The sequence below is a fragment of the Alosa sapidissima genome, chromosome 22, assembly GCF_018492685.1.
Source record: "Alosa sapidissima isolate fAloSap1 chromosome 22, fAloSap1.pri, whole genome shotgun sequence".
NCBI lineage: Eukaryota > Metazoa > Chordata > Actinopteri > Clupeiformes > Clupeidae > Alosa > Alosa sapidissima.
Genome location: NC_055978.1, coordinates 20,216,812 through 20,234,311, shown reverse-complemented (window position 1 = coordinate 20,234,311; position 17,500 = coordinate 20,216,812). Strand labels below are relative to the sequence as shown.

General features: G+C 43.0%; 1 protein-coding gene across 1 annotated transcript in view; it reads right to left on the bottom strand.

The window, feature by feature from the left end:
- The window catches only part of dock4b (dedicator of cytokinesis 4b), a 129,927-nt gene that overhangs the window by 56,086 nt on the left and 56,341 nt on the right, over positions 1 to 17,500 (bottom strand). Inside the window, 3 exon segments of the mRNA XM_042077856.1 lie at positions 285 to 447; positions 1,732 to 1,856; positions 14,824 to 14,949. Of these exon segments, the coding sequence (XP_041933790.1) occupies positions 285 to 447; positions 1,732 to 1,856; positions 14,824 to 14,949 (414 nt within the window).

Below are 17,500 nucleotides of genomic sequence, written 5' to 3'. Positions count from 1 at the left end.
TGTGTGTGTGTGTGTCAGAAAGATAGATAGAGAGAGAGTCTGAGCTTGCCTGTATGTGAGTATGCATGAGTGAGCAAATGTTCAAAAGTGTGTCAGTATGTACTGAAAGTATGTGTGTGTGTAAGTAAGTTCATGTACACGTGACTTAGGCCCTTCCTCTAGGTGACTGTACATGGCTGAGTGACAAACTGTAAGTGTGTCAGTATGCACACTGTCAATGTCAGTGTGTGTGTGCGTGTGCGTGTGCGTGTGCGTGTGTGCCATATGTATTAATTAGGTCTTACTGGAGCAGTGTCTGAACTCGAAGCGCACGTGTGAGCCCCTGAACATGTCGACGGGGATGGGCAGCTTGATCTGCTCGCTCCAGCGTGGGCTGTTGTTGTGGTAGAGCACAAATGAGTGGTACTCGTCCCCACCGGCCTCCCCAGCACCCGCGGCCACCTGACCCTGGGAGAGGGACACACAGACGGACACACACACACACACACACACACACACACACACACACACACACACACACACACCACACACCACCCACACACACACACACACACACACACACACACACACACACACACACACACACAATCACTGAGAGAAAACATAAACATAACACACACTTCCTACAATGACTATTCAAGATACTCTCCCCTCCCTTGCCTCTCCCCCTGTGATCTCACAGATCCACGAGCTGTTTGCAAGCAAACTATACGACTGCAAAGAAGAAGTGTATTTTAGCTGCAGCGGTCTAGAAGCGATTACCACCACACACGGACGGGTCACATTTTCATCAGACGCATGCAGACTTTGTCACGCTTGTGGCCACCCATCTGTCCATTCTTATCCCACCACAGACCTTAACCACGCGCATCTACGAGTCACATGGCATTCTGACTGTCTGGGCCAGAGGTGCATTCAAATGCTTTGAACGGAGATGAACATTTTGCATTTTGCTTCATTATCTATGAAATGTTAGATATAAACGACTTTGTGCAAACATTCCATTTCAACAGTCAAACCTTTTGTCCAGCAACCCTGCATGTCCATGGTGAACTATCTCCTCTGTTGGGGAGTGTTCAACAAAAGTCAAATCAAAAATAACTTTGCGATAAGTTCGGAAATGTTTATCTATGTTTGGGAGTTTGGACACACCTCTGATAAAGGGGTCTACATCCAATCTTTTCATCTCAACATTCAAAGTTTCACTGCATTCGTGCTCAATATTGCACTATAGTCATACCCCGGATATCCAGAGTTCTCGCGATAGCACAATGGAATTGTCTTTGCGAGACACTCTGGCAAAGACCAATGATGCACGTTACTTTTACCCCAACATCCCGGGGAACCAGCTAAACTGATGAAGACAGCGCTGCAACGTTGGAGGACAGTACACATTGGTCGTAGTGTTATCCGATTGCGTGCAGTGAGATTTTTAAATGCATGCTTGTTGCCGCCCCTCGAGTTGGACCATTACATTGTTCTTTGCCAGACCTTTAATCTTTCTAGATTATCAGGGTCTGGATTTTCCAGGCTACTATAGTCATACATTGAATGTCTATATACATAGACACATTTATTACACTTCTTGCTCTCATGCACTGCACTAAATCTTTGCATTTATTTCATTACATTCATAAGTTCATAAGACATCACTCCATTCAGACATACAACATTTGACTACAGTGTGTCAATGTTCAATAGAGAAAAGAAAGATAGGAGAGAGATGGTCACCTTGAGAATCTGTCCATCGATGTCGAGGGCGTAGACGGTGATCTCAACGTTCCGGGCAACACTCTTGCCGCCCTTCTCAAACTCGCCCCTCTCCAAAGTAACATAGAGGTCATTCCGCATCTCACCTTCATGGAGGAAACCACACACACACACACACACAGTAATTGTTATATGGCATTAACAAAACTGTGCTTCATCCTTTCACCTTGAACAGAATTCTACATTCTCTCTCTCTCTCTCTCTCTCTCTCTCTCTCTCACACGCACACAAATAAACACACACATACACACACACACACACTTTTTGGTCATTCTCCCCCTCTTTAATTGTGTCTCCTTCTATATCCCTCTGGCTGCTGAAAAAAAAAAATTACACCTGTTTTGTCATTGTGTGTGTGTGTGTGTGTGTGTGTGTGTGTGTGTGTGTGTGTGTGTGTGTGTGTGTGTGTGGGTGCATGCATTTATGGGGTAATTACAGACTTAGGCATGTTTCCATTGAACAGGAAGAGCTACAGGAAGCTAGGCAAACAGCCATGCTGTGTATGTTACGTAGCCTCTATGTGAGTCATTACGACATTACAATACCTACTTCAAGCAGGAAGTATAACCTATATACAGTAATCTATAAGGCAGAGATATTTTCAGAACACCTTTTTAGATGTCAGATATCTAAATTTGAGCTGAGTGTGTAACTGAAAATAAGAACTGAACCTTTACAGTGGTACATTATGAAATATGTAAATCATTGCCTGGATTGTTGCCACATTTATTTTTTTACAGACGCCATTACTTGTTGGTTTTCTTGTGTTTGTCTCCCTTAACATGGTTTCTGCAGCCTGATACGTGTGTATGTGGGTGTTAAGAATCTTTCATACAAAGGAGCACTTTGTATGAAAGATTCTAAATAAATAAACCAGTCTAGTAAATAATTATGGATATGATGATAACTACATCATCAAAAGAGTCAAGAGAGACAATGATTCCAAAGATTCCATTGAATAATGCATTTAACTGGTAACAATAGTCTTGTATTAAACCATTCCATAAGGATCACAAAGGTGTCTAGGCAACATCATGATGCCACAGAACACAGCACAGGGTAAACTAGAAATTTTGTTTGCTTTTGCTTGAGTTTGTGTAGAAGTTGGCTGGTTTCAGATTTTGTGATAATTTGATGTTCGAACTGTGATTTCTGGCGATCTAATTTTAATGTGGTTCTGCTGGTTCTTAGTTTGCTGCCTGGCAGCACGGCAGGATGAAGGCAAAACAATTAGGAGACGCATCAAAAAATACGGACTGGTGGAACTAAAAAGAGAACTGGAGGCTTTGGGAGTTAACATTGATGAGGACGTGGATGAGACTAAAAAGAAAAACAAAAAGACCAAAAAGAAATTACAAAAGCTCCTAATAAAGGAGCTAAAGCGGGTCGAGCCCGGCAAAACTGGTCTGGACAACAGGGCATACGAGGACGGGTTTACTAAGCCCATGGATATCCCCGAACATGTCCTGTCTGCTCTGAATGAACTGGAGGCTTTGAGAGTTAACACTGATGAGGACGTGGATGAAACTAAAAACAAAAACAAAAAGAAGACCAAAATGGAACTACAAAGGTTCCTAATAAATCAGCTAAATCATGTTGGGCAAGGCAAAACTGGACTGGACAACAAAGTTTACAAAAAGGAATTCACTATGCCAATTTTAGATCCCTGAAGATGTCCTAAATATTCTGGGTGATTTGGACACGTTCTTGGATAAAGAGTTGGAAAAATCAGAAAGATATGAATGAGAATATGATGTAAAAGCCATGCTCGACAGTCTCCTGTTTAAAGTGGACTCGACTCTGAGTGAGTAGAATACATCTGCTCACATTGGGTGTAAAAAGTAGCCTTGTATCACTAGAACCGACTTGAGCAATAAGTGGGCTATGTAAAAAGAGAGCTCACATTTAAAACATCAAAATGGTTCAGCAGTTAACTTTAATGAAACACTCCTCCAATTTGTTTAGCTTCAGAAGGACGAATGAAAAGGAAGAGAAAGAGACAGCGTTGAGGCCAGAGGCTGGAGACAGGAAGGAGGAGGCCGAGTGGGAGGCCTGTTTCTGGAGTGCCACACAGAACCACAAAGGCTCCGTCCCCAGGAGGAGGTTTCAGAGGGGAAGACACAGCAGCAGACGGCTGACAAGAACCATCAAAAGCATCAATAAAACCCATACCAGAAGCCAGACTTCTGGAGATCTTCACTGTTTCTCCTCTATTCATTTCTCAAATATAATTCTGCAACCTAATGACTTGTAGGACCAGTAAGGACCAGATGGGAATGTACAATCCCCTTATGCTTTGTATAATGTACATCTGTTAAGATTCAAGTTCAGTATGCAAAAATATTACTGAACATCGCCAAATTCAACCGCTAGAATGGAGAATATAACCTTACTGAGTGTCTATGTGTAAACACGTGAGAGAGAGACATTTAGTTTGTCTGTCAGTCTGTCTGCTTGTTTGTATTTTTGTCAGTATATCGGATGTCTGTGTATATGGGAGATTTTTCTTTTAGCATTGGAGAAGTCTTGCAGAACGGCATAGTCATGCCCCAGTGACATAAACACACACACGCACGCACACACGCACGCATGCACACACACGCACAGACAGCTCAGTTTTGCATGGAGGGCAGGTGTTTCCTGTGACAAACATCCACAGTGGGTAAGCATTCACTTCACACACTCATCAGCATCAGTATGCAGAACCTCTCACACACAGACATACCCACACCCACACACCCATACCCACACATACACACACACACACACACACACACAAAGACAAAGATATACCCACCATCCCACACCCAAACACACACACACACACACACACACACACACACACACACACACAGGAAGACAGGACTGTTTTTTGTTATCACACCTTTCCAATGGTGTGGGTGTAACATAACATACTCCCTTTTAAACTGGAGACAAACGGCTTTGCCTCAGCAGTTACGAGCTCTCTCTCTCTCTCTCTCACACACACACACACACACACACACACACACACAGTCACACACACACACACTTTTCTTCTACTTATCTTCATTTTGCCTCACTTTAAAGAGGCATCTCTCATCCCTATACTCATCCCTATTTGTTGCTCTTGACTGACTGCACCAGTTCAGTTATTTGATGTAAAGAAGTGCAAATTCACATTTTATTGCACTTTTTGAGCTCAGAGAGGATGCAAATGCATTTCTATATGTGTGAATATATGTATGTGCATATGTGTGTTTGGGATTGCATAAGTCATAAGTCTGTCTCAGAACCCATGTGCACTGTATGCCTGTGAGTGTGTGTGTGAGTCATGTGTGTGTGTGTGTGTATGTGTGTGTGTGTGTGTGTGTGTGTGTGTGTGTATAGTGAGTAGAGTGAGTGAGAGAGAGAGAAAGAGAGAGAGAGAGCAGAACAGAACACTCTTAAACAGCCCGCTTTTCTCGAGGCCTGAGCTAGAGGTGGATCAGAGCTATATTATGCTATTATGCTGCACTACACCTCGTTGTGCTATAGGGGAGGGAGGAAGGATAGAGAGAGAGAGAGAGAGAGAGAGAGAGAGAGAGAGGGTGGGGGTGGTGGAAGCAGTCCAGCAGAGCCGAGGCAGTGCAGTGCATGTGGCGTCACCGTGGGGACAGAAATAGCCAGGGAGTTTTGAAGAAGCAGCACACTGCTGAGGCGACCGGGGCCACCTGTGCTGGCCAGGGGCCACCAGTCGCCTCTTCCGGACGCACAACCATCCCCCACCCCCTCTAAGTCTGCCACCCAGCCGCACGGCAGAGGAAGTGCCACTGCATTCCATCTGAGGTCTGCTACCACAGGATCAGGCCCTGCACTCATAGCATCACTATATAGTGAATAACTATTGTTGTACTATATAACTATTTATCACCCGGAGAGAAGAAATACTCTTTTCTGATTGGCTGGCGGGGTGGCTTTTAATTCTGAATAACGGGACACCTATGAAGTAGATCTGGTAAAAAAAATAATCGCCGTTCCATATCAATGCTTATGAATGGTAACTATAACAACGATAGTAGGACGACGGTTGAGCCTGGAGGCAGGCTTCGCAACAACGGAATCAACTGTAAACAAGCTAACCGTCCATGCTATCACTGCTATAGGGCCAAAGGAAGCTGTACAACAAGCTGAACTAGGGAGCTTCTTTTTAAACGGAACTGCGTGTTTCCTTTAGCCTGATGAGCCAGACCCACATTAAAATGGTCACCGTTCGCAGTGCTCAGTCCGAGGGGCGGGATAATCGGTTGTCTTTCAAATTCCCTCTGCACGCAATAGGACAGGCTATGAGTCCCATGCGTTTCCCACCAAGTAGCAGGGAATTCAAGCCAAACCGTTGCAACTCTGCCATCAATCATTACGTTAAGCCCGCCTAACGACTCTATACACGATTTGATTGGCCTGATAGAAGTTTAATTTTTTGAGCTCACAAGCCAACGGAGAGTTGCTAGACTAGCCCTGGCAGCAAATGTAATTTGCTGCCGCTAGGGTGCGTCTAGATTTCTAGGCTATGTTTCCTTTGCTTTACAGAGGCAACCGGGTGATAAGCGGTATAACGGCCTTCGAGGTGTGTCCAGTTATACGGAATTAATGGACTCGGGCCGCCGCTGCGCGTCGGGGAGTTTTTTGCCCCTCGCCCTCGTCCATTAATTCCGTATAACATGACACCTCGGCGGCCGTTATCCCTTACATAGTGAATAACTGTGTTGTTGGACTATATAACTACATTGTGAATAACTGTGTTGTTGGACTATATAACTATATCGTGAATAACTGTGTTGTTGGACTATATAACTATATCGTGAATAACTGTGTTGTTGGACTATATAACTATATTGTGAATAACTGTGTTGTTGGACTATATAACTATATCATGAATAACTGTTGTTGGACTATATAACTATATCGTGAACAACTGTATTGTTGTTGTTTGCTATATAGTGCACTATGTAGGGAATGAGTGGATGCTCTGAGCGCAATTTCAAATTGTTAGAGCTAATTGTTGCGTGTGTGTATGCCAGGGGGGCGGCAGCAGGAGAAGGAAGGAGGGGGGGGACTGATGGAGGGATGATGAGTGTAGGGTGGATGTGCTTTTTATGGAGGATACAAACAGTATGACTAAATCTCTCTCTCTCACACACACACACACCCACACCCACACACACAAAGAAAAGAGAAGGAGGAGCGACAGACTGAAAAAAACATCCCCTGAAGCATCCCCTCTGAAAGAAAGGGCACAGTCTTTGAATCACACAATCAGACACACACACACACACTCACATCCACGCACCATTAAATAATGGATTAAACAGAAAGCAGAAATGAATGGGGAGACCCCACGCTAGCCATGCATCCAACGCGCCATTCATGCCCACTTCTTTCACAGATCATTTCTCATTTCATAAAGGTCACAGGGCTTTACATCCCCCTGAGACGGCCCCCAGTCTTCTCCAAGTCACTCACTCATTGACTGACAGACCGCCTAACTGGCCAACTGAGACCTCCAGAGACTAGGTTGTGTGTGTGTGTGTGTGTGTGTGTGTGTGTGTGTGTGTGTGTGTGTGTGTGTGTGTGTGTGTGTGTGTGGTGATCGCTGTAAGAGGAAGAGAGAGTGACACCCGGGGTTAGCACAGCAACCTGTGTAGGAAGGTTGCTGATTGCACTGATAAGGCCAGTTGTGCGTTGGCAGGTGTCACGGTTCAGCTCTGTTCAGTCGTCTGATTCCGGGGAAGTGGTGTGGCGGGGTGTGTGTGCGAGAGTGATGTGGCCAGACTTCATTTATAATGAGGATGTGAGAGGAATTTACTATTTGCGTTGTGCCATCATAGTGAGAGTAATACTTTCGGTTAGCGATGATGAGAGAACTGAAGGCAGTGGTGATGGTGACAGCGATGGGAGTGATTATGGTTGTGGGGTAGCCTAGAAATCTAGACGCGCCCCTAGCGGCAGCAAATTACATTTGCTGCCAGGGCTAGTCTAGCAACTCTCCGTTGGCTTGTGAGCTCCAGAAATCGAAACTTAATCAGGGCATTGAAATCGTGTATAGAGTCGTTTGGTGGACTTAACATAATGATTGATGGCAGAGTTGCAACGGTTTGGCTTGAATTCCCTGATACTTGAAAACAAATATCCTATTGCGTCCTATTGCGTGCAGAGGGAATTTGAAAGACAACTGATTATCCCGCCCCTCGGACTGAGCACTGCGAACGGTGAGTGCCCAGACCCTACATTTTAATGTGGGTCTGGCTCGCCAGGCTAGTTGTGGGGGTGATGGTTACCATGGTGGTGGTGATGATAGTGGTTGATTTGTTGGTGTTTAATTTTGGTTTGAGATAGCTGGTGTGAAAGTCACATCTTGATTAGTGCGTTGGTTTTCTCTTACATCACCAAGTGCATCGGTGATGTGACCCACACAAAAGACATCAACTCGGGCTAACTGGAAGCCATGGCTGACAGGGGATGTCCTCAGGCTGCTGAGGGCCAGAGACAAAGCCTACAGAGCTGGGGATGAAGCTGGCATGAGAACAGCGAGAGCCAACCTGTCCCGTGGCATCAAGGAAGCAAAAAAGGAATACACTCACAAGATAACCACCCACTTCAAAAGACAGCAGGAACGCACAAAGCCTATGGCAGGGCATTGAGGCCCTCACGGACTACAAGCCCGCGTCACAGAGCTGTGAGAGTAACATCCCTCTGCTCAACAATCTGAACTGCTTCTTTGCTCGCTTTGAAGCACAAAACAGCACTTGCCCACAGAAGACCCCTCCCCCTCTACACGAGCAGCCCCTGTGCCTCTCTGCCGACAGCGTGAAGAGGACACTTGCTGCTATCAACACCCGTAAGGCAACAGGCCCAGACAACATCCCAGGTCGTGCGCTGAAGGACTGCGCTGAGGAGCTTAAGGATGTCTTCACAGACATCTTTAACACTTCCCTGAAGCAAGCTATCATCCCATCATGTTTCAAAGCTGCCACCATCATACCTGTGGCGAAGAAAACTGCTCCATCCTGCTTTAATGACTACCGCCCTGTGGCACTGACACCCATCATCATGAAGTGCTTTGAGCGACTTCTCATGTCACATATCAAATCCATTCTCCCCCCCACCCTGGACCCCTTCCAGTTTGCATACCGAGCCAAACGGTCCACAGAGGATGCAATCTGCTCTGCCCTCCACCCAGCCCTCACCCACCTGGAAACACCTGGAGACTCATATGTGAGATTGCTGTTTATAGACTTCAGTTCTGCATTCAACACCATAATACCACAACAACTCATCTGCAAACTTGACAAACTGGGACTCAGTACCTACCTCTGCAACTGGCTACTGGACTTCCTCTGTCCGAGGCCTCAAGTAGTACGTGTTGGCAACAATATCTCAAGCAGCATCACACTGAGCACGGGGGCACTGCACTGCAACCTACAGTACAGCAAAAATCACATAGTGAAATTTGCTGACGACACAACTCTGGTGGGTCTCATCACCAAGGGCGACGAGTACCTTCTGACCACGTGGTGCAGGGACAACAACCTCCTGCTGAACGTCAGCAAGACCAAGGAGATTGTTGTTGACTTCTGGAGAGGTCACACCCAACACCTGCCACTGACCATCGACGGTGCTGTGGTGGAGAGAGTGAGCAGCACCAAATTCCTGGGGGTGCACATCAGTGAAGACCTCTCCTGGACCATTACTGGCGAAGAAAGCTCAGCGCCGCCTCTACTTCCTGTGGAAACTGAGGCGAGCAAGTGCTCCACCAGCCATCATGACCACATTCTAGCGAGGCTCCATTGAGAGCATCCTCTCCAGCTGTATCGCTGTGTGGGGCGGAAGCTCCACTGAATACAACAGGAAAGCCCTGCAGCGCATAGTGAACACAGCTGGAAGTGCTTCACTCCCCTCCCTGAAAGACATTTACACCACCCACCTCACCCGCATAGAGGGAGAGCAGCTTCACAGAAGAGAACTTCTGACGGCAAATTTGAGGAAAAGTTGGTAAACCACCCTTCTTACCTAATTTGAGGGTGCTGATTCTGAATATTTTGTTTACCAAGCTCAATTCTGAGTTCTAAGCCACATAATCAGCATTTTAACATTAAATAGCGATTTTCTTTGTTTATTTTTCCCTAAATTGGGTTGAATTCAGAAGTAATCACTAAAACCACATAAAAGTGTTCTCTAAATACACTAAATACATGTTTGAGCATTAAAGAAACCATACTAAAGTTTATTAATGTATTTAATAGGAACATGATTACAGTTAACATGTAATAAACCATATTTTTATTGCTAACATAGTGAGTCACTCATGTGGTGTTTTATGCATTTCATCACAATAACAAGTTCCATAGATAACCTTCAACAGAATATATCCTAGTACATATGAACTTAGATAGCGGGAATAAGCCTAATGCAGAACTGCATCTACCGTCAGCAACAACCGACAAGTAAAAAACATTTTACTTCTAGTAACACTGGATTTGGTATGTGTGTTTGCCTCCATACTAAAGCTTGATAATGAGCTCTTCTATGCCATTGAGCAGCATCACTTGTTGGTGGTAGAGCCTCCGATCCTCGACATGTAGAAAACAGAGTGGCTCTGGCATACTGTTGTCACGATACCAAAATTATACAATACAATCGATACAATACCTGCCATAAATATCTTGATACTCGATACTGAAACGATATCCAAATCCTAAAATATCTGGAAAAGAAAGGACGCAGGCCTCTTCCAAGTGTAGTCATTTGTGTTGAATTTGGTGCACTTTTGGTCAATTCTGGGTTTTAAACTTCTAAACTTCCTACAGAATTATTATTTTTGTAGTCAGTAAAATAGTAGTTTGTGTGTGATTAAGTCCTTTATTGTTTGTTATAGCTCATTTATATTGTGTGGTGTTTTGGCAATAAATTACCTTTAAATAGCCAAATTAGGCTAGATCAAGGTCAGTGTTCAAATTACTGCATGCAAATCACTTAATGCTATGCAGAAGAGCCTAATCTTTAGGCCATCTGATACCCTAGGCCTTCCCGTGTTTATGGGATTTCTTTGACAGTTGCAAAGGGAAAAAAGTGAAGATAGTCTTCTTTGCTCCCAGTGTAATTTAATAAGTACGTTTCAACCACTCAGGTCTTAATCAGATAGGCCTACACCATTATCTGTTGCAATATCTGTGTGCATTCCTACATTAGGTCTATTTCATTAGGTCTAAATACCAAATAACAATACAAAAGTTTCTTACAAACTTTCCTGCATACTTCTTAAATGTGCTGCAGTCAGATGGGTGTCCTAAAGACATAACTAGATCTTGAGCATCTATTACCAGTGTTGAATGAGCAGTTTTTGCAGTGATCACTACTGGACATTCCACATTGCTAGACAGCACTTGAGTGAGGATAGACTTATTTCCACTTCACAAATAACCATTGCTATCTGCAATAGCTACAGTACAGGGACATTAATCAGTTCATAGCTAAGGATTTGTCCTATGTCCACTTCCCTTTCAGCATCATAATATGCAGTAATGATGCAGTAATGATGCACTGGAGAATGTTTCTTTTTGTTGCACTATAAAGGATATCTTGTCTAAATTGTTTTGGTGTTTCCAGCTAAAACAGCTATTCACCAACAGATTAACATCCAGCTTGACTCAATTTCACTGACCCCAACTAGATTGGCACGTAACTTGGGCGTTGTAATTGATGACCGACTTAACTTCTCTGAGCATGTAGCTTCTGTTGCAAAATCATGTCAGTTTATGCGTTACAACATTAGGAAGATCAGACCTTATCTGACACAAGATTCCACACAACTTCTTGTTTAAACCATGGTCATCTCCAAGCTGGACTATTGTAATTCACTATTAGTTGGCTTACCCGCTTGTGTAATAAGATCATTACAGCTGATTTGGAATGCTGGAGCACGCCTGATCTTCAATCAGCCGAAGAGGACACATGTAACTCCTCTCCTAGTTACTCTCCATTGGCTCCCTATAGTAGCCAGAATTAAATTTAAATCTCTCACTTTGGCCTATAGGACACTGACTAGATCTGCTCCTAGTTATTTTAATTCAATAATCAAGGCATACATCCCCAACCGCCCACTGTGGTCTTCTGATGAGCGTCTGTTATGTCGACCAGTCATAAACACTAGGTCTAATCAAAGAATCTTTTCCTCAGTGGTTCCATGTTGTTGGAATGAGTTGCCCTGTTCTCTCCGTTCCTGTGGTAGTTTTGGGTTGTTTAAGAGGGGTCTAAAGACATTCCTGTCCAACATGCACTTAGTTCTTTAAGTGCTTCTTATGCGTTATGGTTTGTATAATATTGTTTTATTTCCATTAGGCTGTTGATTAATTTGACATTATTGTTTATTATTGATATTCTCCTTAATATAGTCTTACCATGTCATTGTTTTTTATATTATTGATTGAATGGACATTATTGTTTATTATTGCTTTTCCCCTAATTTTCATTGCTTATTTTATTAGGCTATTGATTGAATTGACATTGTTGTTTATTATTGCTATCCTCCTTATTATAGTTTGACCAACATTCTAATCTGTTCCCTGTTATATTTTAAATATTATGTTGTTTTTGTATTTGTGTGTCGCTTTGGACAAAGGTGTCTGCAAAATCCCATAACCATAACCATACATTTTTTGCAAATAATGCAATCTCCATAGCACTCTTCAGCACTCCTTAAACATGCACACTCTTCCATTTTTCTGCATGTCTGGAATTTTAATGATAGGAAAGAGCACCAGTGAGATGTTTTAACTAGGCAAGCACAGTCGCCTTTACAGTAAAAAAAAAATACAGTGTAAATCCTCTGTAAAGACTGACAACTATTCATAATAGTTAGTGACAAAGTACTTTCTACAGAAAAATGAGCAGTCACCTACTATTCTATACATTTATTATCAAGGCATCTATTTTGTTTCTAAACGTCATACTGAATTTTAGCTATTATTTCAATTTATATTTTAGTTGTAGCTTATTTTCATTTGCTTCTTTGCCTTATTTTTTGCAATTCCTATGATATCTGATGGCAAAACCAAAAAGTATGTGAATTATGCTAATTATGCTAATTAGCAAGCATAAAACTCAAAATTGAGCTTGGTAAACAAAATATTTGAATTCAGCACCCTTAAATTGTGTGAAATAGCCCCTTTATAGCCCAGCATATAAAGACTTTTCCTCAAATTTACCAACAGGACTTTTTCTGAACGTTTGTTAGCTATCTGCTCTCCCTTTAGCAAGGCGACCACAATTGTGAGTGATGCAAGTCACCCCGCTCACAATTTGTTTGTTCTACTGCCCTCTGGGAAGAGGTACAGAAGCCTGCGCTCCCGAACCACCAGACTCACCAACAGCTTCATACACCAGGCTGTTAGGATGCTGAACTCTCTCCCCCCTCTCCCCCTCCACCCTCAGCTACATAACATCCTGGACTTTGGACCCAAATGGCTGCCTTGCACTACTCCACTTGCACTACTCCACTTGTACACTTGCACACTTTGCACACTTTGTAACTTGTTGTTGTTGTCCTGTTGTCCTGAAAACACAACACACTTCTGCTGCTCTTACATAACTTGCACCACTATGCCACTTGCTCACTTAGGTCAAACAGAACTACCTCAACCATTTATTGGCCTGACTTTGCACTATTACTGTATATTGACTGTCTATGCACAATTGCACAATTTTAACCCAGTTTTGCTGCTCTTATTTCTTCATTGTACTGTATGTGCCTTCTTATTTACTTTTTATTGTTTACTTGAATGTTATGTTTGTCTGTGGACTTAATTGGTAAAATATGTCTTGTCTTCACCGTGGGATAGTGAGAAACATAATTTCGATCTCTTTGTATGTCTTGGCATGTGAAGAAATTGACAATAAAGCAGACATAGACTTAGACTTAGTTTGATGGTCAGTGTTTGGTTAATGTGACACTTAAACTGGGACAGATGGTGGTGGTAGTCACAGGGCTGCCAACCCTCACGCATTGGCCGTGAGACACACACGTTTGATTAGTTTCACACACTCACACGCCACACCCCCGATTTCTCGCGCTGAAGTGTCAACTCGGTCAAATGCCTGAAAGATGAGTTTATCTATAGATCTACCTGTTCAACCACTTGTAATTTTATTTTATTTTTATTTATCTTTTATTTTACCAAGTGATGTCCCATTGAGATATTCAAATCTTTTTTACAAGGGAGCCCTGGGGTTATGGGGTTATCACAATAAACAGCAAACTGTACCGAATACGAGGATATAAAGCATGCCTCATGCAATAAGCGGTTCCTGAGTAATCCGGTTTTGAAATTGCAACACATAGTCTCATTGGAGCGAAATTATAATGTATTCTAATGTAAACTAGTTGTCAGTACATACATTTTTGTAAATTACTCAGCCAGAGATTATCCCACTATCATGGTTCTTATATTGTCAGGTTCCAGCCAATCCCACTTACACAGATAAATGAATATATTTCTATTGGATGCTTCCTAGTGACATTAATGCAAAAATATGCCGAAAATCAAATAATGAGACACAAATATTTTTTTTCTCTTGATATAAAGCCTGACATAAGCCATATGCAAACATTTACATCATACGTTCCCAGATATGGGTATGTCCTGAAAAAGGAAGACCAAGTAGGCCATAGGCTAGATGGCCATTACAATGACCAATATCTTACTTAAATGAACTAGCTGAATAACACAGGTGACCACTTCTGCATAATTTCATGGAGTGCTGAAATGTACACACATTTTTGACCATTTCTGAACTGTGAAATGTATCATACATGTTTTGTGGTTGTGAACTTATTGCAATATCACCATAACTATTCCACCTGTGTGTGCATGGTTATAATTCTGAAGTGCAAAATAGTTTAGGCTACAGCATTGGTTTGATAGCTGGTGACTTTGCCATCTGCACTGTGCAGAGATGATTAGAGTCGTGCCGTGTCCCTGGGATGGGTTCGGGCTCATGCTGACGTGATAACGGCATGTTTGCACGTTGGCACCTCACCTGGCATGATGATGTCGGAGAAGCCGAGCTTCTTGGTGACGGACACGCCGCGGGTGAACAGCACCATGTACTCTCGTCTTAGCTGCTCCATATCGCCGTGCAGCAGCTGCATTGATACCGACAGGCCTACACACACACACACACACACACACACACACACACATATTCAAATGCAGAAGTGCATTCATGTGCAATGGCACACAAATACACATACACACACGCACAAACATACAGAGAGATAAAGAGAGAGGAAAAAAGAAAAAAAGAGGATGTCAGCAGGATTGAGGTGCAGCTTGTTCTTGCGTCCAAACCCATGAATGACGCCGGCTCTGGCAGCTCTGACAGATACACACGAGTGACACTTTCTGGTTTCAGTTCATATTTTGGTGGAGCACTGCCACAGAGGCATTGCTTCTCGCAAGCACACACACACACACACACACACACACACACACACACACACACACACACACAAACAGGCACACACACACACAAACAGGCACACACACAAATGCACGCACATACCCTAGGAGACAGTTTGGCAAGAGCCTTCAAGGACAAGCTGACACTGCTGTCCAACCTGACACACAGGCGTGTACTTTGTACACATACACACACACACACACACACACACACACACACACACACACACACACACACACACACACACAGGCCTACATACACAGCCATAGAGCTACACTATCTGAACATATTGCACAAACCATGACTGAACAGAGTGTTCCAAATCTGCCAAACTTTCATAACCAGAGGGGAGAGGGCAGTGAAGCATGGGGGGGGGGGGGGGGGTATGGTAAAGACAGAGGGGGAGACATCAGAGAAATCCGCAGGGCAACAAAGAAAGACAACAAACAAACAGAGTCCGTTTTTATTCAGAGATTCCAGAATAATTGTGAGAAGAAGAGACGTCATTAGGCCCTGAAAAGAGGTGTCAGAAAGCTAGCCTGGCCACGCCCACCTATCTTACTCCTTTCAGGGAGATACTAGTCTGGAACACCATAGTTCACTAATGTTTCCATCAGTCGGCAGATTATCTGCCCAATTAGCGACAAGAGGGGATGATAATATAGTTTTGAAATCGAAAGTGGCTGATAAAGTGTCTGAAAGTGATAAACAATAGTAGCTACGCCTGCAAACATCAAAAATTGCAGTCCGAAGAATGTGTACATTTATTTACAGCAAAGGTAGGCCTGCATACATTGTTTCCTAACTGCCAATGCTGTTTACTGCCAGTTTGTAAAGTTTAAGCAAAGTAATGGAATCCCTGCTCAATGTGACTGGTTAGGCTGGACCAATGATTTCAAAGTCAGCGCAAAGTCTACACCCGTCGCGATTGAAAGGTTTCCCAATCGTGAGTGACCAGACTCTCAGAATGTCACATCCATCCATGATTTTTCATTAGTATGCAAATAGTTAGGCCTGCACTAAAGCACTATTGCTTGTTTATAAATCAGTAAATGGAGCAGGACCTAAATACTTGTCAGACATGCTTCAGCAGTACACACCTTCTCGTCCTCTCAGGTCCCAGGTGAAAAGCCTGCTAGTAAAACCTACAGTTAGAACTAAACATGGTGAAGCAGCTTTTAGCTGCTATGCGGCTCAGCTGTGGAACCAACTTTCGGATGACATTAAAAAGGCCCCAACTGTAGCCAGTTTTAAATCTAGACTTAAGACCAAACTGTTCTCAGATGCTTTCTGCTAACTGTGCCGAGTTACAAATTCTGAATCTGCCTTGATAATTATTCTACTTTGTCTTTTATTACTTTTTTTTACTACTTTTGCCTTTGTTTTTGCTTACTAATTATTCTTTATTTTTAAATGATTTTACCTTGTTTTATGTTTTCTTTTTATTATGATCTTTACCTTTTAACTATTCTTTGACTATATTGCCCTTCTATGCTTTTATTTGTTATTATTGTTTGGTTTTGTTTATGTAAAGCACATTGAATGACCTCTGTGTATGAAATGTGCTATATAAATAAACTTGACTTGACTTGACTTGACTTGCAGGCCCTCACGGTCCACCACAGATTCAGTCTAAAAAGAACAGGCATGCCACAATAATGGCACAATAATTCTGTGGTAAAACACACCCAGGATTAAAAAAGCCTTGAGAGAGACAGATTGAGGGAGTGAGAGAGTGAGAAAAAGCAATCAAAGGGAAATAAGAGAGAGAGAGAGAGAGAGAGAGAGAGAGAGAGAGCACTCCACACAATCTGACTGTATTAGCACTCCATGTAATACTTAACAACGCCTCCAAAGATCAAACCAGAGCCTCTCTTCAAAGCTCCGCATGAGAAATGATCTAACCAGGGCCCACTTTATCCCCTGTACATTGCTGCTATGCTGAGGGGAAATCTTGGAGAGTTTTGATAGGCTCCACTGGTCGACGAACGCTAGTTTAATAAAACAATGTGCTATGAATGGATTTGGTCAGTGGCAAATGAACATTAATTGTGTGAGTCGATTGGGTGTCTGACTTCATTCTCTGAGCGTTTCATTCCCATCATCCAAATGCAATAGTACACTTGAATCCGCTACATTAGGTTCATGATTTGGGCTGTCATGACTGATTAATCCTTCCAGGTGTACTCCTGCCTTGTTGGGCCTTTATTCCTTTGTCTAGAGCTCTTTCTCTCTCTCTCTCTCTCTCTCTCTC